The 27,968-nt window shown below is 40.0% G+C and overlaps 1 protein-coding gene across 1 annotated transcript in view; it reads left to right on the top strand.

Moving 5' to 3' along the window:
• The window catches only part of SVEP1 (sushi, von Willebrand factor type A, EGF and pentraxin domain containing 1), a 152,475-nt gene that overhangs the window by 59,964 nt on the left and 64,543 nt on the right, over positions 1-27,968 (top strand). The window contains exons 6-21 of the mRNA XM_019473913.1: positions 1,477-1,635; positions 1,877-2,056; positions 6,806-6,985; positions 11,745-11,942; positions 14,393-14,511; positions 15,941-16,070; positions 16,726-16,833; positions 17,068-17,199; positions 18,592-18,786; positions 19,871-19,992; positions 21,999-22,107; positions 24,084-24,272; positions 24,606-24,839; positions 25,355-25,516; positions 26,273-26,434; positions 27,276-27,437. Of these exons, the coding sequence (XP_019329458.1) occupies positions 1,477-1,635; positions 1,877-2,056; positions 6,806-6,985; positions 11,745-11,942; positions 14,393-14,511; positions 15,941-16,070; positions 16,726-16,833; positions 17,068-17,199; positions 18,592-18,786; positions 19,871-19,992; positions 21,999-22,107; positions 24,084-24,272; positions 24,606-24,839; positions 25,355-25,516; positions 26,273-26,434; positions 27,276-27,437 (2,541 nt within the window). The remainder of the gene's footprint in view (positions 1-1,476; positions 1,636-1,876; positions 2,057-6,805; positions 6,986-11,744; positions 11,943-14,392; positions 14,512-15,940; positions 16,071-16,725; positions 16,834-17,067; positions 17,200-18,591; positions 18,787-19,870; positions 19,993-21,998; positions 22,108-24,083; positions 24,273-24,605; positions 24,840-25,354; positions 25,517-26,272; positions 26,435-27,275; positions 27,438-27,968) is intronic.

Genomic DNA, 27,968 nt, shown 5'->3' with positions numbered 1-27,968 from the left:
TCCTTCTGGAAAGAAGCGCTAACTGTTCATATGGGTTGATTTTTTAAGGTGTAATCCATAAAATTTGGCATATGAAAGTCAATTCTTCCGTGACAGGTGAGGAAAAAGGAGACTGGGGTTTCTTTTGGTTGTTTTGAGGTTTTTTTTTTTTTCCCAGTTGCTTAGAAAGCAGGAAGTTGCTTTCATTAATTAAAGACAAGAGTCGCTACCCAACTCACAGAACAAACAGAGCTGGTCCAGTATCTACCAAAGAAAAGAGACTGATGCTGCCAGAATCTCTGAACTCCAGGAAATATACCTCAATAGGAAAGATTTGCTCCAGAAGCAGAGCACATCTGACTATGTAAGGAGGAAGGCACTTGAGGGCGTTTATGGTTGTACAGTTCTTTATACCATCCTGAGCTACATCAGATGGTACAAAGTGACTGTACTGAGGGGAGGAAATGAGAGGCTGAGTTGCAGTCTGCAAGAGAAAGTGTGGCCATTAGGAAAATTTGTAGACAGTGAAATTAATGAAATGAGAGCTTTTTTGGCTGGGTTTCAGTGTTATTATTACATAACCTTCTCAAAAAATTTCCTGAACTTTACATCAGGCGGTATGTTTTTCAGAGCAAGTGTCTTTGAATTCTGTTTCAAGTGGTAATCTGATCAATCAATACTTCACTTTATCACCACCTGTTGAGTAGTCACTCCCCTGTTTCTCACATCATCCTGTGAAATAAATAAGGATGATTATGGTGGTTTCCTGAAGAACAGAATTCAAGGCAGAGAGAGATAAAACTCAGACCTACCCAACCAATCTGAAGTTCTCAGATGAAAGGTGCCTTTTCCCTATGTGTTTTCCCTGCCTCTGAAGACATCTCTTGAATCTCTTTATGGCTTGTGCATGTAGATGCACAGAGTTAAAAATATTAAATGGGATGTAAATGAGTGCAAAAGCTTCAGGGAGCAGTTGCTTTGATTAATTGCTTCATTGTTTGTGGTTCATGCATTTTAGCAAGTATAGTGTGTAGATCATATATAATCATAATGTGTAAATCAAGGGCAGGGGTTTTTGCTAGCTTGTGTTAGCTTGTTGCTAAGAATTTGTATGCATTAAACTTCAGTGTAGTTTTGAATGGCAAGGATTTTGTCTGAATGAATTTTTTACACCTCTAAATCAAGAATGTCTTTGTGAGGTCAGCACAGGTTTTATCAGTGAAAATCTGGTGTGTCTTCTGGGACTGGGCTTCTTTTCAAGATTAATCATGGACTTAATATCAGCCCCCAGGCAGTCACTGGAGAGACCTCCACCAAGTTTGGTGGGCTTTAGTTCACCCCACTTTAAGTGGAGAATGCTCCTACCCTAAGTGACACTGGATGTATGAGGTAAAAAAAAAATGTAAAAAAGTAAAGCAACACACCTGAAAAATTATGCTGGCTGTGAAGGGTGGATATCCTGAACTCCTTTCTGTCATGTTTTCTTTTGCTCAACAGCTTGTCCACCAGGAACATACAAGCCTGAAGGTTCACCGGGTGGAATCAGCACTTGCACCTCATGTCCTGATGAGAATCATACTTCTCCACCAGGAAGTACCTCTATTGAAGATTGTACATGTCGGGAGGGATATCGTGCTGTAGGACAAACCTGTGAAGGTAAGTGTTTCCATCCAGGAACAGAGTACCCCTGGAATGCACAGTACAGTGCTGGGACAATTTTGTTATCTGTGTTTGCACTGTGAAGGACATGTCAAATTGCATGAAAGATTTTCTGTGTCATTCCAAAACAACAAAATGACCAAGGTGCAAGTTGGAAATGAAAAATAACATTTTCCTTCAGTAGCCTATTGCACTCCAGCTAGCATCATAACTCTGTTGTGGTTGTTTAATTATTTAGTTGTTCACTGCCCTGAACTGAAGCCCCCTGAAAATGGTTACTTTGTCCAGAATGTCTGCAACAATTACTTTAATGCTGCCTGCGGGATCCGGTGCAAAGCAGGATTTGATCTCGTGGGAAGCAGCATCCGGCTTTGTCAGCCAAATGGTCAATGGTCTGGATCAGAGGCTACTTGCAGAGGTATGGATGTCATGTGTTTGAAAAGTCTTTTTCTGTTGGATTAGTTTGTTCTTAACAGTACTTTTCTCTGCTCACTACATAGTTGGACGTGCAAATCTGATCCTGTTAGCTCTTGGGTGAAAGAATGTTCCAAAGGTAAACTCCCACTCCAATCACTCCGTTTCCCTCCTTCCTAAAATGGAAGGAGGACATCTACAATAGGCAATGCAGAGCAGTGTTTACTAGGCAGACAGTCTTTTGCAAGTGAATCTACACTCTCCTTCCTTAAACCTCTCTCCACCTAATTTCTATGAATTTTGTATCTACGTTATGTAAATCCAGCAAACCTACAAAGTAGTCGAATATATAACAAGACCTTGCCACATGGGTGTGTTAGAATATCCACCAGACTCCTGGCATAAATGGGCATTGGCGTTGGGAGACATTAACCATGGAAGAATTCCATTTTGCTTTCTTACAGTTCCTTCTCATGAAAAATAGGAAAGCTTGGGCCTTGAGCATAGTCTTCAGAAGAATTTTGAGTGGAGTTTCACTAGGGAACAACTGGCAGTATCCTAGAAGTTGACTGTAAGAGAATGTGAGCTGGAAAGGAAATAAACAGAAGGTGTGAAAGGGAGGAGACATGGGAAAGAGCATCCTGAAAAACATTATTCCAGGAGCTCTTACAAGTACATAGGAACACGTTTTGCTTTGTTATCACTTGTCTCTGCCTGTGGTTGGGTTCTTGATGATTTAGAAGGGGAACCGCATCCCCAGGTAGTCCTGTCTGGTATGTCTTCCAAGGAGGGCCTGAAAAAACAGGTAGCAGCCCTCATCTCTTCAACAGCCGCAGGTTGTAGTTCAACATCTTTAACTTGAATTGGATGCACTTGACTTCATGCTGCACTGGAAGCTAGTAAATAAGAAGTCATCAGCTCCTTCTGTAACTCTTGCCCTGGCCTTGAGTTCAGGGAAAGAGGCAGGATAGATCCTTGGAGGCATTAGCACTTTATGCCACTACAGCAAACACTGCAGCCCTTAAAGAAACAGCAAGTCATGGTTCTGAAAGGAGGGATCTGAGCCACAGATCAGTTCCTCAGGACATTCTTATATAGCAGTTCACTTCTGCTTACATTGCAGGACTCTTCTTCAGATAATCCTGGAAAACTTAAGTCTTCCTTTATAGCTTCTAGTGACAGAAGGCAGGAAGGAGAAGCTTTCAATAGAAAATAAGTTGCTGGCCAGTACTATGAGGGTATCTTGAGAAGCTAGACTTAGAGCTGTTGACTTCCCAGCAGCCAAAACATGGACTGAAGATGTATGCTACTTCAGGTAGACTGGGATATTGGGAAAGAGCACCTGCCTGTCAAAGCTTCTGTCACACAGTAGCTTCCAGTACAAAAAATCTGGGGAAGGCTGCAGTCAGCCACAAAGAAAGGATCCTTCATCCTCACCATCTATAGAGAAGTGGAAGATTCTAGTACTTGGAAAACTTTCTGGAGCATTTAAAAATATTCACCTATTGGGTGTTGGTGCATGATCTTCCTTTAACAGGGAATTTGTCTGGAAGGTGGGGGAAGAGAAAAGTCTGCCTTGATATTGTCTTGATGTTGAGTTAATATCCTTTGAAGCATTGAAAGGATATATTTTTGCTTTTCTTGTGCCATCCTCCATCATACTGAAGACTTCCAATTAAAAAAAAAAATTAAAAAGTCCTACCTTTACATGTGCTGGATCTGCTAGTCTCGATTCACTCAGACTATGAAAGGGAGCAAGATCAAAGGCACAGTTTATAGCTGTCTTGTTAATCCCAGGAGAATTTTATCACATAAATTAGGAAGGGAGAGTGAAGGAAAATCCCTTTGCACTGCTTTGGATTTTGACATTAAACACTCCTCAGTTGTTCTGCTAGCTAAAATCTTTTGTGCTATTGGAAAGTGATTAATGCAGTCATGTCATGCAATTAACAGTGACCCATGAAAAAAACAACTACAAAGTGTGTATTTAATCCAGAAAAATGTATTAGGAGAAAACCCAGAGCAAGCAGAATATACCGTTGTTGTTGTTTTCACTGGCTTTATGGAAATATTTCTTTGTCATGGAAAATGCTTTATTGGCAAGAGGATGGTTTTGTGTTTAATGCATGGAACGATAACCAGGATAACATGGGCTCAGTTACAGGTTTCTGCCAGAGCCATACTGAGACACTGAGTAAGCATGAACATTGAAACACGGAGGAGACAGGAGCACTACAGCCATGCAGTCCTTCCAGAAGAGGTGGCTGGACTTCCCGGGTAGTGGAAGGGAGTGCCTTCTCTGTAGGCACATTGATATTGCTGAGAGCCTCCTCAGTGCTCTTAATTCATTCAGGCTTCCTCAATACTGCCGTAGAGTTTGGTAGTATTTGCTTTCTTTTACCACAGATTGGGTATTAAAACCTTGCATAGAAACCTTAAAAGAGAAAGCCTATTCTCTTCTCTATAAAGCATGTGTGATTCAGCTGTAAAAATGTCTTTCTTACTCTACTACAGTTAAGATACAGCGTATTAGGAAGCTGCTCTGAAGCTCAGAGTGCCTCTCGCAAGATGGAGGTTTCAAGATCTTTTTTTATACTCTTAAATGCACTTTCTAGAGGATGCCTGTGTATATGCAAGCACAAGAGGAACAGTACTTTCAGAGACAGTGGTAATGCAAAGATATATCGGGTGCATCTGAATAGCATTTTTTCTTTCCTATCCAATATACATAGGTTTTGCTACAGACCTTTTTTTCCACTCAGGTGCTACTATAGCTGTTTTCAAAAAAGACATTATTTAACGTGAGGTTTTTATATCTTGAGGGTCTTACAGTTATTGGCATTTATACAGCTGGCTTTCATTTGAAGGAGCGCTCAGGGTATCTGCCCATTTATTAGTTTGAGGGTGTATAGTGATCTGTTCAGTCTGTGTGTCCACTTGTAGGCGTGTCCTGTCTAATCAGTGTGCAGAATAAACAGCTACAGGGAAAAGGAGAGAAAGTTCTCAGGTTGGCTTATTTTCAAGTGTATTTGGAGAGGAGCTCATGGTTTGCCTCCTATCTGGCAGCAGCAAGGATGGGTTGGTTGGTAAAGTCAGCATCCCAAACCACAGTGAAGAAGTTGTCCAGATCTCTGATGCCACCCGTCACCAGAGCTTGCCCTCCTGCCAGCAAGGTCAACAGAAACTGTGGAAGACAATCCAGGGAGAACAGAGTTTAGGGAACTGTAGTCTTCTATTTTTGAGCAGTTACACTGTTTGCCCTTGTGTGTTTTTCTCCCCCTAATAACTATTGAACATACTGAGCAGTATTTTTCAGCTTCAGCTGAGAGCAGAGTTTTCAACCATACAAGTTTTCCGCTGATTTTGGAAAATCATTAGCTGGTTATTGAAGAGAGGCATGAATTGTTGAAGGAAAACGTGCACTAGGACCCCAGCAGGCATCTACCCATTTGGGCTTGCTATCACCCGGTTGTCATACATTTATCATCATCACACAGTCATGGCCAGACAGTAGGTGTGTACAGCTTAGGTGTTTGAGGGACCCAAAGGCCAGGCAGTGTGTATGTAGCTCAGAGTCTTGTCCAGAGGGGAGCAAGGAGACAAATGCAGAAGCGTAAGATACTGGCTGGAGAGGAGGAGAGCTGGAGGCAGTGCAAAGGAAGGAGGTCCTAGTAGAAGAGCTTGAGGTTATGACACTGAAACAAAGAATATAAATCCAGGCCATACCAGTGCTACTACTTTCTTCTTCTGACTGTCATTCAGCTGTTTTGGGATCAGTCTTAATTACAGTGTAGCTTTATGTTAAATTGCACCATCAGGATTCAGTAACAAAACGGTAAGACAATCTGAGGATCACCCTCCATGCCCCACTTCCCTTTCTGCACACGCATCCTGGACAGGACTGCGTTCTCCTTGGCATCATGCTGCTTCCAGTGTTTGTGAGACATGGCAGGAGAAAGGCCTCTGTGCTGAGCAGCAGCCAGGACTGCCTCCATGGGGAGCCCTACACCAGAAGGGTCTCTTCTGTCTCAGCAACAACCTGGTTTCTTCCTTTTCATCTCTTACGGTCCTGTTGTCTATGAATGCCTTGTATTCCTTCTTCCTCTCTCTCTCCCCCTCACCATGATGAATGTCTGCTGTTCTGATTTGTGGGGGCTCACACGTGTCTGTGTCTACATCAATACACGCCAGAGTGCCTGAGAATGTTCCTGAGTACTGGGAAACTGTCATCTGCCCTGTTAATAAGCTCTTAGCCTCTTCCCTGGCGCTCACTCAGCCCGTACCAGACTGCCAGTTGGAAATCCCCCAAAGAACTCGCAGGCATGGCTGGGGGATTAGAAACTTCTAAAGACACACACTTTTCCATAGGATTCCATTTGCCTGTAGCTGTCCCATTTTGAAGGCTGATAGACATTACTAGCACAGGCCACACACTGTGTGCAGGATGCCTTCAATAGCTAGGAACATTTCTGAGCACAGTTAGTTTGCTAGCCTGGACATATATCAGAACTTACGTGAGCTTGGAAGTATGTGCCCAACCTCATACATGCTATGTAAGACTGTTTCAAGAAGAGGAAGGCATCAAGTCTTTGAAAAAAATCAGTCCTGTTCCAACCCTATTCCCTTTGTACAAACTGCTGTAACTAGTGTACAAGCCAGTACCTGTCCCACTTCTGAAAACCTGGGCAAACTAGTGCAACTCCACTGATTCTCAGTGCTGCAGAGTGAACTGGCGTTTTTTTTCCCTTTGCAGTTCGAACATGTCCCAAACTTTGGGCTCCTGAAAACGGACACATTAATTGTTCAACAGCTGATATCTCCTATAAGACAGTATGTTTTGTGACCTGCAATGAGGGCTATGAAATAGAAGGAAACACCAAACTCACCTGCCAGGGAACCTCACAGTGGGATTCAAAGGAGCCAAAGTGTGTGGGTAAGTATCTGATCACACTCTTGTCTGTTCATGTCAGAGTGCAGCCTTTTCTGACATGCTGTTATGAGTGAGAAACTCTCCCTATTTTAATATTTGGTGAAGCTAAGACAGGAATGAGGATTTGTCTATGGATGTTTTATACCGGTCTTAGAAGTTGGGGAGGGGCAAAGGAATTTGTAGCGGAGAAAGTGGACAGATTATCACTGAAATCCAACACAGACAGCTGATAACTAAAAGGTTGTTGCATCTGGTGCGTGTTAAGACACTGTCACACAATGTATTGTAGGAAACATGCAAGTTGTAGGTCCATACTACGGATTAAACGTGAACAACCAGGGTTTGAGTTACCATCTTAAAGCTAAAGATGACCTCCAGACAAGGACTAGGGTATGTTAGCCAGGCACTGTGAGTGCTGAGTAGAGATGCAGCAGTTGTCACTTTTGCTGAACTCCCAGCAGGAAATAAGTTTAGACAAGTTAGGAACCAAGTACCTCTAAGGCAGGATTCAAAAGTCACACCAGCTGTGCAGGGATAGGTAAGCATATATTGTTTTTGTTCCAGAAATAAAGGATTGTAGATTGCAGAAGTGCCCATTTAGGACTAGTGACAGGTATTAACTTAGAAGGGTAAGAGGAAGAAATACAGTTGAAACATTTCCAAGGGTAGACTGCAAAAAAAAAAAAGCACAAGCTTTAAGTCCAGCAATTCAGAAGCTGATCCAGTGCTGACTAAAGTCAGGGTGAAATACATGTCACCTGGGTCCAGTAAATGTGATGCCAGTAGGGTGACTTGGCTTGAACCTGTGGCTATTTTTTACTGTTTTACTGTAGGCTTAAAAATGTGGACTTTGCTTGAGACAAGAATAAATTTCTAACTGTAGATATGTTCTCTAAGATGATGAAAGTAATCCAAAAGTATTAATTTATCAAGCGAGTTTGTTAAGAGATCCTAATCTTTCTTCTGTTGAAGTCAGTGGAAAAACTTCAATTAACTTCAAAAGGAAGGGACCCTGAAATCCTGTTGGAAGATTATAATTGGAAGATTAACTGTATTCATCAGTTGAATTCATCCTTTCTAGCTTAGCATTTTGATTATTAAAATCCAGCTATGCTCTGTATCCATGCAGTATTGCCTCCATTCCTGGATTACCCATGGCAATAGCTTATTTTTGCTGAGTCTGAAAATCTAGTGTAAAAGTTAGCTTTGATTGTCACAGAGGGATGAGTATTAGCTGGAAAACATCTCTGCTGCTTCTTGTTGTGACTGGTGTTTAGAACAGGCTTGATGCTCTGTATCCATGCAGTATTGCCTCCATTCCTGGATCACCCATGGCAATAGCTTATTTTTGCTGAGTCTGAAAATCTAGTGTAAAAGTTAGCTTTGATTGTCACAGAGGGAAGAGTATTAGCTGGAAAACGTCTCTGCTGCTTCTTGTTGTGGCTGAGATTCTTGTTCAATATAGATATGCGGAGTTTTATTCAAGGAAGGATGCAAATCACAATATTAATATGGTGTCCTCCTCAAAAACTGCCCTTTGTACTCATTTTCTGAACGTTCATCATTATCACGGAGGTATTCTAGCTTAGCATTTTGATTATTAAAATCCAGCTATGCTCTGTATCCATGCAGTATTGCCTCCATTCCTGGATCACCCATGGCAATAGCTTATTTTTGCTGAGTCTGAAAATCTAGGTTAGCTGTTAGCTTTGATTGTCACAGAGGGATGAGTATTAGCTGGATCTGCTGCTTCTTGTTGTGACTGGTGTTTAGAACATTGCTGAGATGATTCTTGTTCAATATAGATATGCGGAGTTTTATTCAAGGAAGGATGCAAATCACAATATTAATATGGTGTCCTCCTCAAAAACTGCCCTTTGTACTCATTTTCTGAACGTTCATCATTATCACGGAGGTATTCTCCATTTATTTCTAGTCTGAACCGCTTCTAATTATTATTTATCATCTGGTACATAAAACATACCAGAAATCCTGCTGTAATTTGGCATTTGTAATTGATGATTTATTCATTTCTTACCCTTCTGCTAGAAAAATGAAGTGGAACTGGGTTCGATCTCTTACCTTGAAACAGATCTCTTGGACCTCGGGGTACACTTCTAGCTCTTTTTCTGAATGCTTTTCAGTTTGAGTGTGCATCACTGCAAAGTTTACCATATTTAAAAGTTAGCTCACTGAGACTGTATTACAACCATCTGTAACCATAACTGACAACTGTACCATAACATAGCCTGGATTGTTTACAGTCACTTCTGTGAGGTCTGTTGTCATATGCATCTTTTTCCAAGAGACTGGAAGTTAATGCAAGTTTGGCTATTACATATGTTTTAAATTTTTATGTTTTTCATGAAAGATGCTGTTAGAATGAGTTACTTTTGAGTAGGTTACATACATTATAGGTGGCTTACAAATAAAACACCTGCTGAAAAGGGAAGCTTTGTCATTTGTCCAATTTGAAAAAAAAAATTCACAGTCATGTTCTTGTGTTTCCTTCCCCACTGGCGAAAGATTAATATCCAGCACGTTAAAATTAATGAATTTTGCAAGATACTGTTCTTGCTTTGTTCAAGGTTTAGTGGAGAAAGGTAAAAATACAGATGGCATCCAGTGTGTTGATGCCACCTAGTGTTGAAAGAATACTACTCCACACTTCTGATTGCAGTTGGCCAATTCTTTCCCTGAGACATTGTGTTCGCAAAGGGGTTGAAGGAAAGAGCCAGGATTTGCTTGGTAATCTTTTCTTTTGCTGCAATATTGAAGTTCCTCTTGATGTTAAGAATTATAATACAGTGTTGTGGTTCATCACAGGCAGTTGCAGATGAAAGCATATTCTGTCTCTCCTTAGAAATGCTTTTTTCCTCTCTATTAATTCCCTATTCATATGACTAATACCATGGATATCACGCTGCTCCTCATGAAGTCCAGAATTCCTGGGTCAGCTTGATCAAATTCTGGAATTGAGCACAGACAAAAAAGCTAAACAACACTATTACAGGTTTTTTTCTGGTAAAAACCTGTCCCACTTAGAAGAGATTCCTTCAGGCTAGATATACCAAAGGTTATCCTGAATGTTTGTCAGAAGTTTCAGGACTGTGGTCAACTAGGATTTTGCTAGTATAGTTGGAAGTGTGTCAGCCAGGAGAGCTCTTACTGCTTCCCAAAGAGCTGCAGGTTTCTCTGGTTTTCAGGCTTACACTTTTCACAGCCTTTCATCTACTTGTTCTCTGAGTAGTATACACTTAATGTTTTTAGCTTGTCTTTTCAAACATTGTTTTTCCCAATTTCTGATCTTTCTGCTATTTGTCAGTTACTTTCCTGTGGTGAGCAAACAAAAGTTAGGGTTTGGGGTTTTTTTCCTGATGAAGTTGTTTTACATTGCATAGCCAACAGTGTCTGTCTGAAGTGAACAAATGTGTTAACATTTGTGATCTTTGCATCCTGTTGAAATGAAGTGCAGTTATTGATTGCTTGGACTTTAAACACGATTTCAGCATTGAGAGTTTAAAGGGCAGGAAATACTTAGAATGCTTAGACTCTTTAACTTTTGTTTCATGCAGAAGAGAGTTTTCAGTTACTTGCTGTATATTTTGAGAGAGGAAAGGGATATGAAGCATTCTGAACGTGAATCACTTCTATGTCATTAAACCATTGCTAAGAGATGAACAGAACTTTTCCTTCTGTAGCTGGATTGGGTTGTTCTTTGTGTGCCCTTTGTGTAAAGAGCTGTCTGCTTTCTTCACTGGCTAGCTAAAGAGTTACAAGTCTTCTCATTGGCTATAAATAATGAAGCATTTTTCTTGTATGTTTGTCTGTTATCTGTTGTAAGAAACACTACTGAAAGTCTACAAACTGCATTCATGGGATACCCCTTTTTGCTTTGTTTGTTAATGCCTCCATATTTGAAGTAAAAATAACATTCCTTGCCTCACATGGTAAAAACAACAGCTCAAAAATGAAACAAAGCTTTTGTGACAATTGAATCTGTTTACGCACGTTGTGATTCTTGGAAGTTTACACTTTGATGCAAATGGTCTTTAGAATTTGTAGTGAATTCTAGTAATAAAATAGCTCAAAACTTCGTTTTAAGCCTTTAAGCAACCATCAGCCCTTCCTGACTTTACATAGAAGTTCAGCTGCCACTTATTGTCACCCTAAGTCTTTGCATCTGGGTTTGAACACAGTCAAGACCAAGATCAATTTCATTCCATTTGGAATGTGGTAGGCAAAATCACATGCCATGTCCCTAACCTACAGTGAGCTTATGGCAGGGTGTCCTTTTTCTTCTCTCATTCTTATTTCAAGAGACAGTGTAAAAGCTGTAGAAGGCAACAGATACAAGACTATTGCCTCTCTCCTGCTATGAAGGTCTGGTTTCCATAGAAGGCAAGGGAATGCAGCTACAGAGCAACCATGAAAGGTGAAGTTGTAAAGAAGAAAAAATACAACAGAGAGAGTAAGATATAGTGGAGCCGCATGAAAAATACCATGTTTCTGTCCCAGTGAAAAGCATGAGCAAGAAAATAGAAGACCTGATATTCTGGGTGCTGTTTACTTCAGTCAGCACTGGAGTACAAAGCTTCAGCAGGTCTTACTGTTTTGATGCACTCATAGCACATGGAGTATCTTAAAAAGTCTGTGTATTTTGTGTTCCCTCTGAGTTACCATATGACTTTATTTGCAGATTTTTTTGAATCTGTACTTCGTGTATGTCAGTTAAACGACATGTCTTACTGGTGTCTTGTAGAAATGCGTTGCCCCATCCTCCAGAAACCAGCAGGTGTAACAGTTCTTCCTCCCAGATGTGGGCTGGAGCCTGCTGTTTCTGGGACTGTGTGCAAGCTGAGCTGTCCCCAAGGATTCATCTTGTCTGGAGCTAAAGAAGAACTAAGGTGCATTTCATTTGGGAGATGGAGTGCAAACATCCAGGAGGCTCTGTGTAAAGGTAGGGACCAGCACAAAATCATTTCTGTATATACATGTGTGCAGGATTGAAGGGAAGCACACAGCAAATAACTGAGTGAGGACAGGTTTGAACTGGGGAAAGCATGATTTAAACAGTCTGTAAGAAGTGTTGCCTGTACCATTACAGCTTGGCTGCCAGATTTACTTGTAGTTTGTAATAAAAATGTGGAGTTCAGACGTTGCTTTAGTGCCATCTTACAGTGCTCATCATCAATTGTCTCTCCTGGGATCCATCTCATAAGTCTGTTGTTGGGAAGCTGCCTGCTAAAAGGCCTGATGTGCAGGTAAATTTGAAATTTCAAAGTAGAAGTGAAAGCTCTTAGCTGAAAGATGTTCAAAGTGGAACCCACACTCCTAGTAAAACAATTATAATAATACTGTTACTGGTTTAGCACAGGTTTATGTAAACCCTGTGGTCGGAGCAAATATGTAAACGCTGTGTAAACCCTGACTGATAGAATATAGAGGGATGGTTCATTTCCATTATCTTTGAACTGACTATGGCTGTTGACATGCCCTGAGCAACAGTGCACAAGAGTTAAGGCCAAGATTGGCTGACACAAGTACACAGAGTATAAAGATCGGCAGAAGATGGTTATGTGCATCCAAGTATCGTTCTGCCATGTTTACCCACCTCTTCTGGAAATGTTAGGTTATTTATTCCCTTACACACATGCACACTGAGCTGGAAGGAGTTTGGCTTTGGATTATAGAATGATACAAGCGTAAGTGCAGTTTGTCTGGGAATATGCTATTTACCTCTTGATGAACTATTGTGCTCCTAGAACTAATGCTTCTACCCCAAACTGGGGCTCTCGCCAGCCACTGGGTGAAAGAACAGTATAGAAAACAGTTATGGCAGTCGTCATGCCAGGTCACTACAGAAACTGAGTTGGGAACTTTTTTCTCTGTAATGGCCAGGAAGATTTTATTCCTTTCTTTAAACATACTATTTCCCACTCTGTGATGTACCATATTGTTTTTCTGAATCTTTTGTGTAAACCTGTGCCAAACCACAGTTTTTAATATTTGGTGGGATCCCAGCACAAGGCCAGAAGCTGAAGTGTTTGGATCAAGATAAAGCAGCATGGCTTGGGTTCAAGCTTTTAGATATTACCAGTGCATAAAACCGTAAAATAAGAGGCACCAAGAAACTCTGAAGGTTATTCTTCTCTAGTAAAAATGAACAGTTGCATTTCAGTTGCTTTCATTCTTATTATTGTCTCTCTCTATTTTGCTGCCAACATATTTGGCCAGTTCAAAATAGCCATTTTCTTTCTGACTTATTTATTAGTCTTTTTATAGAATTTCACTTTTAAATGGAATTTGCCCCAGCCTGAAGGCTGTGGTCAGGGGAGTGTGAACCATAACTGGTAGTTATTTAAAAGAGTGCCTTTCTAATAAAATTTTCATCAGAATGAGTTCAGAGGAAGGCAAAATCACTTGTATTTATTGCTTTGCACTCTTAATTACAGAGGTTTAATTGCCTGAGTTATGTCTTTACTGGAACTATTTAGTAATAAAAATGTAAGTCGTATGAGTTCTGAGTTGTTTTAAAGCCTCCTGGGCATAGATGAGTTCAGAGCTGAATGCGTCCTTGTCTCATGAGTCTAGAGACCATTTATCAAACAACACTACAGCAATAAAATAACCTGACCACAAATGTTTTGGGAGGCCCTGTGCCAGGGAAATGAAGAAGTACTTTTAAGTTTGTCGGGCAAACTTGAGGCTTAAATGTTGGTGGTAATTGTTACCCATATTGTACCACCAGTCCTTTGAAACCATCCAGCATTGTCACATAGGTCACAAGAATACTCCATTTGTCCTACCTAATACCTTATAGCAGGAGTTTATTAAGGAACATTTCCAGGAGCTGGTGCAAGAGATCTTGCCATTGTTTCTTTCAAGTTGGTTTTACACCATGCTCCAGGGAATTTGAGAGTCACTATTGTCTTGTTCATAGTACCTATATCATGTCACAAATACTTTTTTTTTTTGATCACTGATTATCAGAAACAAGTGTTTTCATCTGTATGTGTCGTGTGTAGGCAGTGAGAGGATAGAGAAGCCATTCCTTCTTAATGAGTATATGTGTGTAATGAATGGATGAATAATAAGAGAAACAAAATCATTCTGTCTTACTTATTCCTTGTTTTATGGTTGCATGTAGAAACCAGAGTCTCATTGTGCTCAGTGATGTACAAAAATACAGCAAAAAATAGTCCCTTCCCCAGGAGAACTTAATGTTTATGTATGAGCCTGTAGGCAAAAATTAAAAAGGGGCAGAGACAGGAAGTTTGCAAAAATATGTGCATTTATGTTCCAGGCAGCACAAAAAACAATGGTTATAACAAGTTGCAGTCTAACCACTAGAGAGGTTTTATTTCTATAATCCCACATATAAAACTAGTTTGTCTTTTTCTGGATCAGATATTGAAGCTCCTCAGATCCGCTGTCCAGAAAATATTGAGGCTGAGACTCTGGAACATCATAACTCTGCTAATATCAGCTGGCAGATACCAACAGCTGAGGATAACTCTGGAGATGAGGCAAGTTAAAATTTATACATTTGACTGGAGGCAGTCTTTCTATAGCTAGCTATTTCAAATTAATTTTATGATCCAGTAGAATTTCTTTCTTCTGATAAGCAGGAGTAGAAGAAAAATCTGCTGAAAAGTTTGTATCTTGAGAATTCAGCATTTTCTGTCTTGGTTAGGGTTATGAAGTCACAGGACACTCTGCATGGTGTTTAAGTGCATAAAATCTCATATGGTTAATTTATGTGGTCAAAAGAAAGAATGTGCCCTTGTTTATAAGATGGAGACAGCTGCTTTAAAAATGAGCTCTTAGAATGTGAAGAAGTTTATTAAACTCTTCTCAGAAGGAAGTAAACCAGTTCATTAATCTAAAAGGCTAACAAGAACACACTATGATAAGTAAAAACTCATTTCAGCTTCCCAAGTGAGAAAGAAAAATCTCATTTTCCTGTACGATGCAAGGTTCAGACATGGGTCTTTGGCTATTATTGAGTATCAGAGGTCTGGAAATGAAGTTGCAAGGAAAACTTGCTCCAGAGCTGTTTCATAGAGTAACATTTTCTACAGACTCAGGCATGATCAAGATACAGCAACTGAATGGTTTATCGTGAGTCAGCAGAGGAACAGTGACTCTGTGTGTGCTTTTAATTTGCTGCAAACACAGGAGTTTTTTGCACTTGGAAACTGTGAGCTATCCCAGTAAAAGAGGTTTAAGTCACACATAGCCATGATCAGATACTGTAGGTCTGCTGACACAGGGTCATTCATTGAACTGTAGAAACCAAGTGCCTTCGCTCTTAGTTGTAGCTGGTTTGACAAAGCCACGGTTGTCAGATAAACTGCTTTGTTCACATGAAACCAGTTCTTTTAGAGAGAAGTTCCTTAAGACGGTTCTAACCCATATGAAAGAGCCGTAGACAGCATGTAAGTGTCTTTTACTCCAAAGGTAGCATTCCTTTGCCATGCCAGAATGTTTCGACGCATCTATGGGCTATTGACTCATAAACATATGTAGATTAAAGCTGGATATAAGTACTTATAGCCCACAACTGTCTGCTCCACTCATGTCCCAGCTCTGCTGCCCTTGCAGCTGGAGAGCTGAACTGCAGACAAAGCAGGTTCTGAGCTGGTGTAGTGTGTGTTCAGTGCAATGAGGCAAACCAGTCAGTCTTGAGTTTTCTTAATGCACAGTGCTGTAAATTGCAGCAGGTCAGGGTCCAAATCCTGACTGAGTAAATCCCTGTTGCTACAAAGAAGGCAGTCTTGAGAAGGGGAGCAGAGCACGCTGTTGCAAAGTCCGCCCTCATTACTTGGCTATTTGCATTAAGAATGAGTAGCCTTGACATTGAAGCATACTATTTTGTGGTCATTTCTTGAAACATGAGTGTTGTGATTACTAACCAGCTTTGTTTTTTAAATAACAAGTGTTTTCCTATAAAAGGTCTCAGTTCACGTTACCCCAGCTTTTGTACCACCGTTTCTTCTCCCAATCGGCGAAGTTGCCATTACTTACACAGCGGCTGATAAGTCAGGCAATGAGGCAAGCTGTACATTCAGTGTCAAGGTTATTGGTAAGTGCTGATAAAAATCACTGGGGAGGAGTCTGTCATGTTGAAACCTTCTAATTTTGTGCAGAAAGAGACTGTGAGTCACTGTGGCCTTTATGTGTGCAGGTATAAGCCCAGGAGTAGTATCATCTCTGTAAATGCTTTGCTGATCTTGGGTCACAGGGTGCATAGTGTGCAGTCATTGCTCCCAGATGCTCAGTTTTCTGTTGTTCATTCTGAATATTAAGATTTCTCCTCACACTGGTAGATTAAATGCTTTATTGTGTTGTCACTTACTGCCTTCATCATATCTATCTTTTTTTTTCCTTCTTGAAAGACTCCAACAAAATTTCCAAGGTTCTTGCACATTGCTGATGCAAATTGTTGTTCAAGTATTTCTGTCAGACAGTTGTGTTATTCAGCAGTCCTGTTAAACAAGATTTGCTCTGTAGAAAGCAAACAGAATGCAGAAACCATGAGTTCAGCGGATGAATTAGTCTTGTCCATTGCCTCAGCATCTACCACTTGCAGCAGCTTACAAGTGTGCACCTAACTTTGTTGTATCTTCTGATGTGAACTTAAAACTCCTGTTTACCTGACTTCTTCTGATTATAGATTTCATTTGAGTGTGCCAGCAGTTCAGTAAGCTAGTATCATGCCATCCCTTTAAATTCTGCAGATACAGAACCTCCTGTAATTGACAGATGCAGATCTCCACCACCCGTGCAAGCAGTAGAGAATCAGTACCCAGCAACATGGGAAGAACCACAATTTTCAGACAATTCAGGTGAGATAGTGCACCCTAAAACATGCATGCAGCAGTGGAAGGCTAAGGAGCTCCAACCTGTTCACCCTTGATCCCTTGGAGCTTAGGATTTTTTGAGGGTTTTTTTACTTATTTATTTTTAAGAACACATAATTTGAAAGACGTGCTGCCATTTCCTTCTCCATTTGTCAAAGTTGGGTGTGAGCAACCCTCTTTTATTTACTGATGGTTTAGGTTCTCTTTTAACTCTTCTAGGTGCTTCACTGACTGTCACTAGGAGTCATGCACCTGGAGATCTCTTTCCCAAAGGAGAGACAACAGTTCAATACACAGCCATGGATCCCTCTGGCAATAACAGGACATGTGAGATCCATGTTGTCATCAAAGGTTTGTTGTCTTAATCTTCTGGTCAAGAGTGTAAGGCATTGCTTTAACTGAATATCATAAAGGATGCAATGCTACTCCACTTTTTTATTTAGTCTCCGCTTTTTCTTTTAGTTATTCCCATTTTATATTGGAGTAACTTGAAGGCAGTGAGGATATTTGTTAGTACCAACGAATAAATTGTCTAAGACTGAAGCAGCACAGCAGTGAATTTGGTCCTATAAATTCAAATTAGGTGTAAAAGCACTGACATTGTGATTCATTAAGCAGTAAAACTTAGAGTAATGGATCCATTTTTTTCTCAGTGACAGATATCATGTGAAATGAATTAATAGGTGTTACTGAAGTCTTACTTCAAATCTGCAGTTAAAAAGGAAAACTTGATGGAAATATTTCTGTAATCACCTACAAATACTGTAGCAGATACTAGAACACACTTTAGATTTTAGAAGCTGTCTGTACCTATAGATATACTGATTCATTTGTGTTTATTGCATAGACACCTTTTCCCCACAGTTCACTTTCTTCTTTAAAGGCCAAACAATAATTTGGTAGATAAAGTATTAAGGATGAAAATTCTACTTCATCTCTGCTCTCTAGTGCTTATGTCTCAGTTGGACATCTGTATAAAAAAATCTGTTAATGAAGAGAGAATTTAAAATCATGCAGACTGGAATTTTGGTTATAGCTTTTAGAAAAGGTAAGTTGCAAATGGATGTGCTAGTTTCTGATTTGCTGTAAATCTTAGCAAGAACACGCCAGTGCTTAGAATTGGCATTATTTCAAGTTCTATGCCACCTCAGACTTTCTGTGGTTCAGTGTTTGTGACATAATGTTTTCAGACATTCACAATCTCCTTCACAATTGGCCTGTAAAATAAATCATAACTGAGGTTTTACAGTCAGACCCTCCTAAGATGATTCTGACAAGTCCATGTGTTGTTGCAATAGTGCAGAATGGATAATGTTTAGTTTCAGAATTCAAGATGTAATATAGTTTACTAGAATTCATTGTATGAAAGTTCATGTAAAAATTTAGATTAATGTTTTGTATTATTTTAGTAAGTACATGCTCGAGCATGCACCTTTGCAGAAAAAGTACAGAAGAGTTTGGGTCTTGCATTTCTGAGGTTTTTTTAATTTCTCATATGTATCACGAATTTTTTTAAGTCTTCACATTTCTGGATTTCAAATTCCAGTGGCAGCGTTTGAGAATAATTTAGCAGTAGCTTGATCCTGCCTTTATGGAAGTAACAAATAATTCTTCCACAGACTTCAACAGAGGCAAGATCAGGTTGATACTAGGTACTTTTGGAAATCCTATCAGTGCTGTTTTCCTGTGTGCTTACTTACTTCACCACATTCATCAATACATAAGTCCTTGTATTTCTCATAGGTTCTCCCTGTGAAATCTCCTTTGAGCCTGTGAATGGTGATTTTACATGCACATCAGATGAAGCAGGAATTAATTGCACATTGCACTGTGCAGAGGGTTATAGCTTTTCAGAAGGATCAAGTGAAAACTACTATTGTGCATATGAGGATGGTATCTGGAAGCCACCTTACTCTCCGGAATGGCCTGGCTGCTCTTGTAAGTCTTATTGTTACTAAAATGAATCTGCAACTCATCAAACGATATGTTTAATGAGGAAGTAAATGAAAATATTTTAGAAATTATGACTTCTGTTTAATGATAACAGATCTTCTCTGCCCTCTGCCTCCAAATTGTTACGAATATTGTAAAAGAATGCCTGGAATTCCATAAATGTGTTATTTCAGAAGCTGTCTAAAACACAAAAATAGCAGTGAATTTGAATCCTGGGAATCACTAAATAGCAAAGATGGCAAAGTAGACAAGGTCTGTCATTATTTTGAATTGGTATTTGAAACAGTTTGTTTACAAACACTAACAGTGTCTTTTCAATAGGAATTTCAACAGCATTTGCAACTTACTGATCCAAATGCACAGTGCATGCTGCACTTGCATATCTACTTATCACCAAATCAGAAGTGTTTATGTATTTCTTTGAGATGGACACATGCAAAACTTCAGCTGTGGAATTTCCCAGCTTTGGTGACATGCTAATAATAAATCTATTAGAGCTACATATGAAACCAGTCTTGGCACCATGTTGCATCCACTTCTGTCAGGGTGGATTTCTTGGATTCAGCAAACGAGAGCAGTGTTTCAGCTATGAGCCAATGAGAGTTATGTTTCAGAGCTATCTATCAATTCAAAGTTCGTAACTTGGACACTTAGGAACTTTGATGTGCTTAAATTCTGGATGAGAATTTTTCATATTTAGCCTAGCAGCATTAGTAATAGGACTTAATATTCATTGCTTCTCTCTCAGTAAAAAGTAAGTACGGAGGTTAGTTGACAGCTCACAGGTTTCTTCCATTAGGAAAATGCTGAAATAAATAAACGACAGACCTTTTTTTAAAGTCTTTTAGCTTTCCCAATAGATTTGATGCCTGCCAGAGGGTCATAGTCAACTCACTGGCTGAGGTATGAGTGATCCATTTTCATGTATACAGCACTGGGAATTTAGGTTGCTGATTTAAAGACAATGCTTCTTAGCTTAGTGTATTCCAGTTTTAGCCTGAATAATCTTGCTTTTAGCTCTGAAACTCTTGCACTGACCAGTAAAAACTGTTTCTCCAACATTTTTTAGTAAATCGTTTTGCAAACCATGGGTTCAAATCCTTTGAGATGCTCTACAAAGCAACACGATGTGATGACAACAATCTTCTCAATAGCTTTACTGATGCATTCCAGAGTGTGCTTGGTAAAATGGTAGGTTAGTAAATACTCCTTCCTTTTACATACTTTTTAAAAAACGTACCGTGTTGTTACTTTTCCCAGCTAATTTCATACAACAAAAATACAACAGAAACCCGTAAATGAAATTGGTGCTTTTTCAGAAGATGACAAGTCTCCTTTAAAAATAAAGATGATTCACTGGCATTTTAATGTCATTCAGTTCAGTCTTCAATGCAGAGTTACATAGGACAGAATTTATAGAAGTATCCAAGTAGCTTAGGGACCTGACACTCATAGATTTTCAGTAGGCTTCCAAAGAGAGCCTGTGCAGTTCTGAAAACCCCAGTCAATTGTCCTCTAACCTCAGTGTTGTTTTTGAAGGTTGGATGTGATTATAAAATATATGTATTTTATATAGTATAGGTATAACATATATCCATACAATATAAATGAATATACATGTATACAAATAGACAAATTCCACGTTTGGTGCCTAAGTCCAGGCACTTAAATCCAGTAATAGTGATTTAAATAATTTGCTCAGGTTTCTTGAGTTTCTGAGTTCTAGCTCTTATCATTAAGAACTGCATGGCACTGAATTTGAAGGGGTAGCATGTTCCTTCTCTGCCGTGTCTCTTGCTTTCCACTTCAGTATCACAATCTCCCCTCTTAATCCACAAGTCTGTCCTCAGCTGCCAAGCAGAAGCAGCTGTGAAGCAGAAGCTTGAGTTGTGGTCTCAGGAGTGGATGTCCAGGCCTAGTGTGATAGCATTGCGCCAGAAGACAGCACTGGGCATTTACAGATTTTTTGCAGGACAAGGCCCATATGCTAAAAGCTTCTCTACTAACTAAAAAGCATTATTAGCCCATACAGTTAATGGATGAACTCCTGCAACTTTGGAATACATGTCAGTAGTGCTTGTCAAATGGCTGAGAACTTACATAACACTTAAGGCAGTCTCTGACACTTGCACCTAAATATCTGTTACTCTCTTGCCTTGCTTCAGGTTTTTTCTCTTCCGGTAGCGAACTCTTGGATGGTTTTATTTCTGTTCCTTTCTCCTAGGAGCCAGCTACCACCAGGTTCCAGTGCTTAGACTGTTAGTATCAGCAAGCAAAAGATAATAAGGAAAAAATGCTTAGTGACCTGCCCAAGCAATTACATCAAAATGCAACAACCTGGGAAAACAGTCAAAAAGGCTGTTTTGAATATGCCTATTCCTATTCTCAAGAATTTGAAATTCTAGCAGAGATCTGAAAAGGGTGGAGGAATCAACAGGAGCCATCTCTTCAATGAAAATTGACATGGAAAAAGCAAAGCAATTCCAAAACACGACCTAGAGCCCAACTTGCTTGAAACCTTTCTGGAAAAAGCAAGAAATACAGACTTTATCAAAAATCATGCATTCATCTATTCTTACCTAATCTCCATTGCTTTTGTGGAGAGAAGAAATCAACAATACCAGAAAGGTTTCTGTCGAGTTTTCTGGTCTGTGGTTTCTGTCCTTCTCAGATGATTTCCCCTGTCCTCTGAGGTCTCTTGGTGGAATGCATGAGTCCCTTTCCATGGGTAGGGAGAGGTGGATATGAAGAAATAAGGTCTGAAAGTTAGAAACAAAGTGACAGCATTGTTGTCAACCTGACAGAATTACAAGTTACGTAGCTGAAAAAAACACAGATGTTTTCAAACGTGTGAGCTATCCTGTCATCTTCAGCAGGGAGAAAGAAGCCTGAACTTATTTCTGTATTTTGGGATTTCACATGCAAGAGTGGCTAACTGAATGGACATCTTCTCTTATAAAAAAGATCTTCTCTAACAAAGAACTTGTATGCCTACAAGTTGCCCTCTTATTTCCCAACTGTATCAATAGAACATACTTCTTTCAGTAGACCTTGCCAGGGTTATAAGAGCCATGAAAGGGGAAATCTAGTGTCACTGGCAGGACCAGTGCTCTACATTGCAACTAGAAGTTTTTGTAAGTCGGGAGAGGGGGCTATGTGGTTTTATTTTTTAATGTTATTCTTCTTTATGTTGGAAGGTCCCATCATTCTGTAACGATGTTGATGATATTGACTGCAGATTGGAAGATCAGACACAGAAACATTGCTTGGAATATAATTACGATTACGAAAATGGATTTGCCATTGGTAATTATTGATTGCATAGATTCTTAGCCATCCAGGTTTAACACGGCATAATTCCTTTTGTTCTGAAGTACGCAATGTGTTTTGTGAGATATTTGTTAAAAATAACTACAGACCTCTTAAGATAGTAAGCAATTACGTAATAGGTTTTATAACAATATTATGGAACTGTTTGCTGTCTGGTTTTGATACTGCTTCCTATATAGTGTAGAGGAAAAGTTTACTGAGATGCCTCATGATGGGGAGGGGGGAAAAAAGCACACACACACACACACACACACACAGAGTCCTACAAACCTGCTTGGCTAGCCTGGAAGAAAGCAACTTTTCAAAAACATACAGTTTCAAACCAAAATACTGAAAAAGTACAATAGATGGTTCTGGAGATGGTTAAGAAAATGAGGAGCATCCTTGGTGCTGCTTCAGATCAGCACAGAACACTCACAGTGTAAAGCTATATAAGCTTAAGTTTGCCCATTAGCTGTGAAATGATTTCCTGTATGCAAGGGCAGATTTTGGAGGATGACTGTAGCTATATGAGAGTGAAAGCTGTGACAGTCCTAGTGATTGTTGCCATTTTGCTTTTTGCCAAGTAAGTTGTCATTTTCAGTCCATTTTTGAACAGGTTAGTGTTCATGTTGTACTGCTGTTGTTCTTGGCATTTCTGAGTCCCATGGGGGTGCTCAGAGGAGAAGGGCTAAAACCAGATAACTTACATGACCTATCTTAGCCAGGAGACATTTTGGCAGATCAACATTAGAATATGTACTTTGTCATAGAACTGTGGGTCTTTTACAGGTTTGTAGTGGAGTTACTTGGTAGAGCTTCCTGCTTATTCTCACCTTTGAGACATGTTTCAGTGAGTTTGAGAGCACATTTGTTTGTAATCAGACATGGGGGCGGGGGGGGGGCTGGGTGTTCACTTTGCAGTTGTCGTCAGGATAAGGATGAATATTGATGACAGCTGGAGCTAACTTGTAAAGGCACTTGGAGGAAACAGTGTTGAGGACATGGGATGTAGGGTCCTATTCTCTTCTGGTTCATGTCAACCTCTTATCAGAATAACCTTGTTGCTGTTTTTCTGGAGTTTCTCATGATTTTACACTGGGGAGGCAGGAGAGGAGAACTCTCCCCAGGTCATAAGAGGCAGCAGTTTAGAAAATTAGTTGTGGAATACTCACACAGTATTAACCGCAAAGCTGTGGGGGGTTAACTTGTCCTAGTTTCCACTGTAAATTAACATAATCTAGGTGACTGCTAACAGGTAATTGGCAGAATTTTTTTATATCTTCATGTCTTTAAAAGAAGAGCTAGATCACTGAAATAGACCATGCACCTCTAGATTTAGTCCTTATGAAAACATAGGTTAGATACAGAAATAATTGTTTAATTGTTTCTGGTTGAAAGCGTGTTATGGGTGAAGGACATTATACAGCATGTGAATTTGACTCACTATGTGTAACAGGAAGTGCCTGTCTGGGGGGAATAAACACATAAGGTCATGCTACCAGCATTTTCTGAGAGGGCAGACAATGGTAGAACTATTCAAGAGCTGTGAGAAGAAGATGCAATGGAGACATGTGGTATGGACCATGCTGTCTGTAATTGAGCAGAAAGAGGAAGAGAGCGCAAAATGGAACTGTTTAAGAAGATGTTGCTGGCAGGTGAGGGTCCGTGCAAGACAGGGGAAGAGAAAGAATTGTAACCTGTAGCTTCTATAGAGTGTTTCTTTAAAGCTTTGGCTAACTGCACAAGATTCAGAATCTCTAGGATACCAGTTAAGAGTGAAACTGTTTTTTCCTTTTTCTTTAGTCAAAATGTTGGAACAATAGGCACTTGTGCAGAGGCAAAGCCAGCACACATGATCTGGAGCTTCAAACAGACCCCGGTGTATTGGGGATGTATTTTAGAAATAAGTACAGGCACTTGTTTTCCACATGATGTTGCTTCTCTTTTGGTTCTTTCTTAATGCCTCACAGGACCTGCTGGCTGGGGGGCAGCAAACCAGCTGGATTATTCCTATGATGATTTTGTTGAAGCAGTGCAAGAAGAAGACTTATCCAAGCATCTCTCTGCCTCTGTAAAGGCAGCACCTGCTCGAGTCAAAAGGCATAAGCTGAATGTTCCAATGACAGACCACAAAATCAAGTTAATATTTAACATCACGGGTGAGAGAAGTCAAAATATCGTCCTTCTCCTATTCCTTCTTTTTAAAAAACATGTTTGTAATACATTCAGTAAAACTTAGCCTTTAGTTCACAAAGCCTGCTGGAGATGCAGATGGCAGTTTTCTGGAGACAGTCATAGCCCCATTTCATCACAGACTTTCTGCTTGGGGGAAAGATCACAGCTTCATGTTCACAGAGAGCATTGTGCACATGGCCTGCTTTCCACTTTCCACTGGCAAGCTTGAGCGTTGCACTCTTGATATACTCCAGAGTACACTGGAAGTGCTGACTGTAAAATCTATGTGCTTTTTGTGTTTTCTGTTTATATCCCAGCTAGCGTGCCACTGCCTGATGAAAGGAATGATACATTGGAACTGGAAAACCAGCGACGGCTCCTTAAAACTCTGGAGACGATCACGAACAGGCTGAATAGGACTCTCAACAAGGAACCCATGTATTCTTTCCAGTTTGCATCCGAACTCATTGTAGCTGACAGCAACTCACTGGAGACCGAGAAGGCCTTTCTTTTCTGCAGGCCTGGTTCTGTGCTGAGGGGGAGAATGTGTGGTAAGCCAGATGACTTGCTCCTTACATGTATTTAGAATCCTTTTGGAAAGCAAGGTTTTAGAGGATGTTTGCAGAGGGTTATGGTTTGACACAGTCCAGTGCTTGTGGTCTCCCAGAAAAATAAACTGCAAAAATGCTTTGTGCAGTTTGACTTCCAGAGGATGTTTATGTTCCTAACCAAGGCCTGCAGAAAAAGGATGCATTTGTACCCAGGATTCCACTCCCATGGGGAAATCAGGCATATCCACACTTGGTGATACACAGAAAAACAGTGCTTGGTATGCAGTCTTTTAACCCTGTTAGTCTTGTGGGTGACGTGTAGCTAAGATAGGGAATTGGATTCAATTTCCTGTGCGTAGTGAGATCTTTGCAGTGTTCCAGAGAGATATGCCATTTGCTGAGGAACAGAGTCGCATTTCACATAAACAGGGTTTGACTAAATGGGAACTCCAGAGGCAAGACAAGTATGTATGATTGAGCATTCTGAGGGGAACCTTATGTTTCCAATGTTACAGTCAACTGCCCTTTGGGTACCTATTACTCCCTGGAGCATCATACCTGTGAAAGCTGCTGGACTGGATCCTACCAAGATGAGGAAGGGCAGCTGGAATGCAAAAGTTGTCCATCTGGTAGCTATACTGAGTATCTACACTCTAGGAGCATCTCTGAATGCAAAGGTGAGAACTTGGTCTTCTTTAGACAGCCACTTCTGAATGCCTGGTGGCATTGTTTTGGTCCCCGTTGCAGGAGTATTGGAATGAGGTTAGCCTGTGAAATGAGGAGCAGTCCTAACTGCCCCTTGATGCATATGTAAAGAGAAAAATCCAGGTTTTCACCACTGCTGTGGCATGCAGGATGCCTGGGCAGATGTTTTAAGAAGAGCTGGCCTTAGAAGCTTTATTTCATTTCTATCTTCATTCTGTGAGATTGTGAGCCCATTTTGCAGGGACTGATACATTTAAAATAATGGCATTCTTGTCCTTGCCAGCCCCTCTCCATCCTACTGTGATCAAAGGTGGAATGCCTGCATCCTACACTACAGTGCTCTGGCATTAAGCACCTCAGCACCACTATCTCTTTGTGACTTGTTCTGAAAAAGAAGTTGCTAGTTTTATTTCCTGTTTATTGTCTTATCATTAATTTTGTTGATTAAAAATGAGTAACTGAATTGCAGTAAATCATCTGTGAAGCTGATTGGAAGAGAATTAACTGGTTAATAATTCACAAATGAACTATCAGTAACTTACCACAATTCATGGGTACAAAGAGCAAAAAAAAAAAAAAAAACCACATGAAGTCCTTCAGAGTAGAGTAAGCTCTAGAAATAAAAGTCCCTGTGACATGTATTGTGATTTCAGCATTATTTTCAGAGGTTAGAAGCCATGTTTCCTGTTGAACATTGCTTAATATTTATGAATTCTTCTGCTTTATAGCTCAGTGCAAGCAGGGAACATATTCACCTAATGGTCTTGAGACCTGTGAAACATGTCCACTTGGCACATACCAGCCAGCATTTGGATCCAGGAATTGCATCTCTTGCCCAGAAAATACATCAACGGTAAAAAGAGGTGCAGTGGATGTCTCAGCTTGTGGAGGTTTGTAACAAAAGGAGCTATGAAATTTTTTAATCTAAATTCTAAAAATTTCTAAATGTTGTTTAAACATCAGCTAATGTAATCCAATTCATCTGCCTGAGATTGAATTCCACTTCGGGTTAAGTGTGGACCAAGCACCATTTCCCAGCAAAATGATAGGTCATTTCCTGGTACCCTGATTACTTCAAATGACCTCCTTCTGATCTCCAAGATGGATTCTTATCTAAAGATGAATAAAATGAGATATCTGATGGGTTCTTACATGAAAATAAAACCTTCTTCCTTACAAAAGAGAAAGGGAATGACAGGATGTTTGTCACTATTATCTCCAGAACAGCTTCCACATCTTCTGTACGAAAATACTGAATTTTAACAGTTTGTTCCATAATGTTTTTCAAGAAATTGTCCTCAACTGTCTTTGGGAAGCTTTGCCAGAAAGATTCCCAGGGGAAATAGTCTGCAGGAATTAATGGTACAAAAAAGACTTGTCTTTTGTCCTTACTCCTTCTCGAAGGAAAAAACAAACAAACAAACAAAAAACAGGTGTGAGAGATAAAAGGGAAAGGAAGTTGCATTTGAAAGCTGTCCCCAGAGCAGCAAAAGAAATAGATAGAAATACTTCCCAGATATTTCTGTAGTCCTTTGAGAACAACATGTCACCTTACAGCACAATTTAAATAAGCATCTCCTAGAGTTGTGAATTCCTGGCAGGTTTTGCCCTATTCCTTTAAGTCTGAGGAGGGACTGTGAGGGGAGGAGAGAAAATGACCAGAAAGAGGTGGGGGGAGGTAGGGTGGGGGTGCAAGTGATCACTCAAAAATATGTCCTATTGTTCTTGCAGTACCATGTCTTGCAGGCGAGTTCTCTCGTACAGGTTTGACACCTTGCTACCCTTGTCCCAGAGACTACTATCAACCAGACCCGGGAAAGTCCTACTGCTTATCTTGTCCCTTTTATGGAACAACAACTGTCATTGGTGCCAGATCCATCACAGATTGTTCAAGTAAGCCGAATTATCTCTGCTGGAGAAAGTGAATAAAGGGAACATCCAAAGGATGGCGAGCAGTAGTCTTAACAGAAAACATCCCACTTACTCTCGTAACAAATGCAGACCTTCCATTTCAACCAGTGAAGTTCACATCTGGTTTTGCCTACTGGTGTTGCCTCTGTGTTATGTAGAAGGAGTGACTCTGTGATACATACCGAGGCTAAATAACAGTATACATATACAGAGTGTGTATACACACACACACACATTGCATATGTATACTATATATACACACTATAGAGAGAGTTTTTTATGTATATACAGATATATATACAAATATTTATATGCATGTATGTGGGTGTGTATAAATACAAAATGTATTTTATATGTGCACGCACATATATGTGTTTTAGAAATGTGTGTGCTTACAAACACATATTTGTGTAAAATATATATAAAATACTATGTGGTTACTGTGAAGTTTGCTTTTTATTCCCACAAATTCACTCTTTTCAGCATATCTTTAGATGCATTACTAACATGCAA

Source organism: Aptenodytes forsteri, unplaced genomic scaffold (genome assembly GCF_000699145.1).
Source record: "Aptenodytes forsteri isolate BGI_AS27 unplaced genomic scaffold, ASM69914v1 Scaffold103, whole genome shotgun sequence".
Taxonomy (NCBI): Eukaryota; Metazoa; Chordata; class Aves; order Sphenisciformes; family Spheniscidae; genus Aptenodytes; species Aptenodytes forsteri.
Note: the sequence above shows the minus strand (reverse complement) of the source record. Positions and strands in the feature narration are given on the sequence as shown.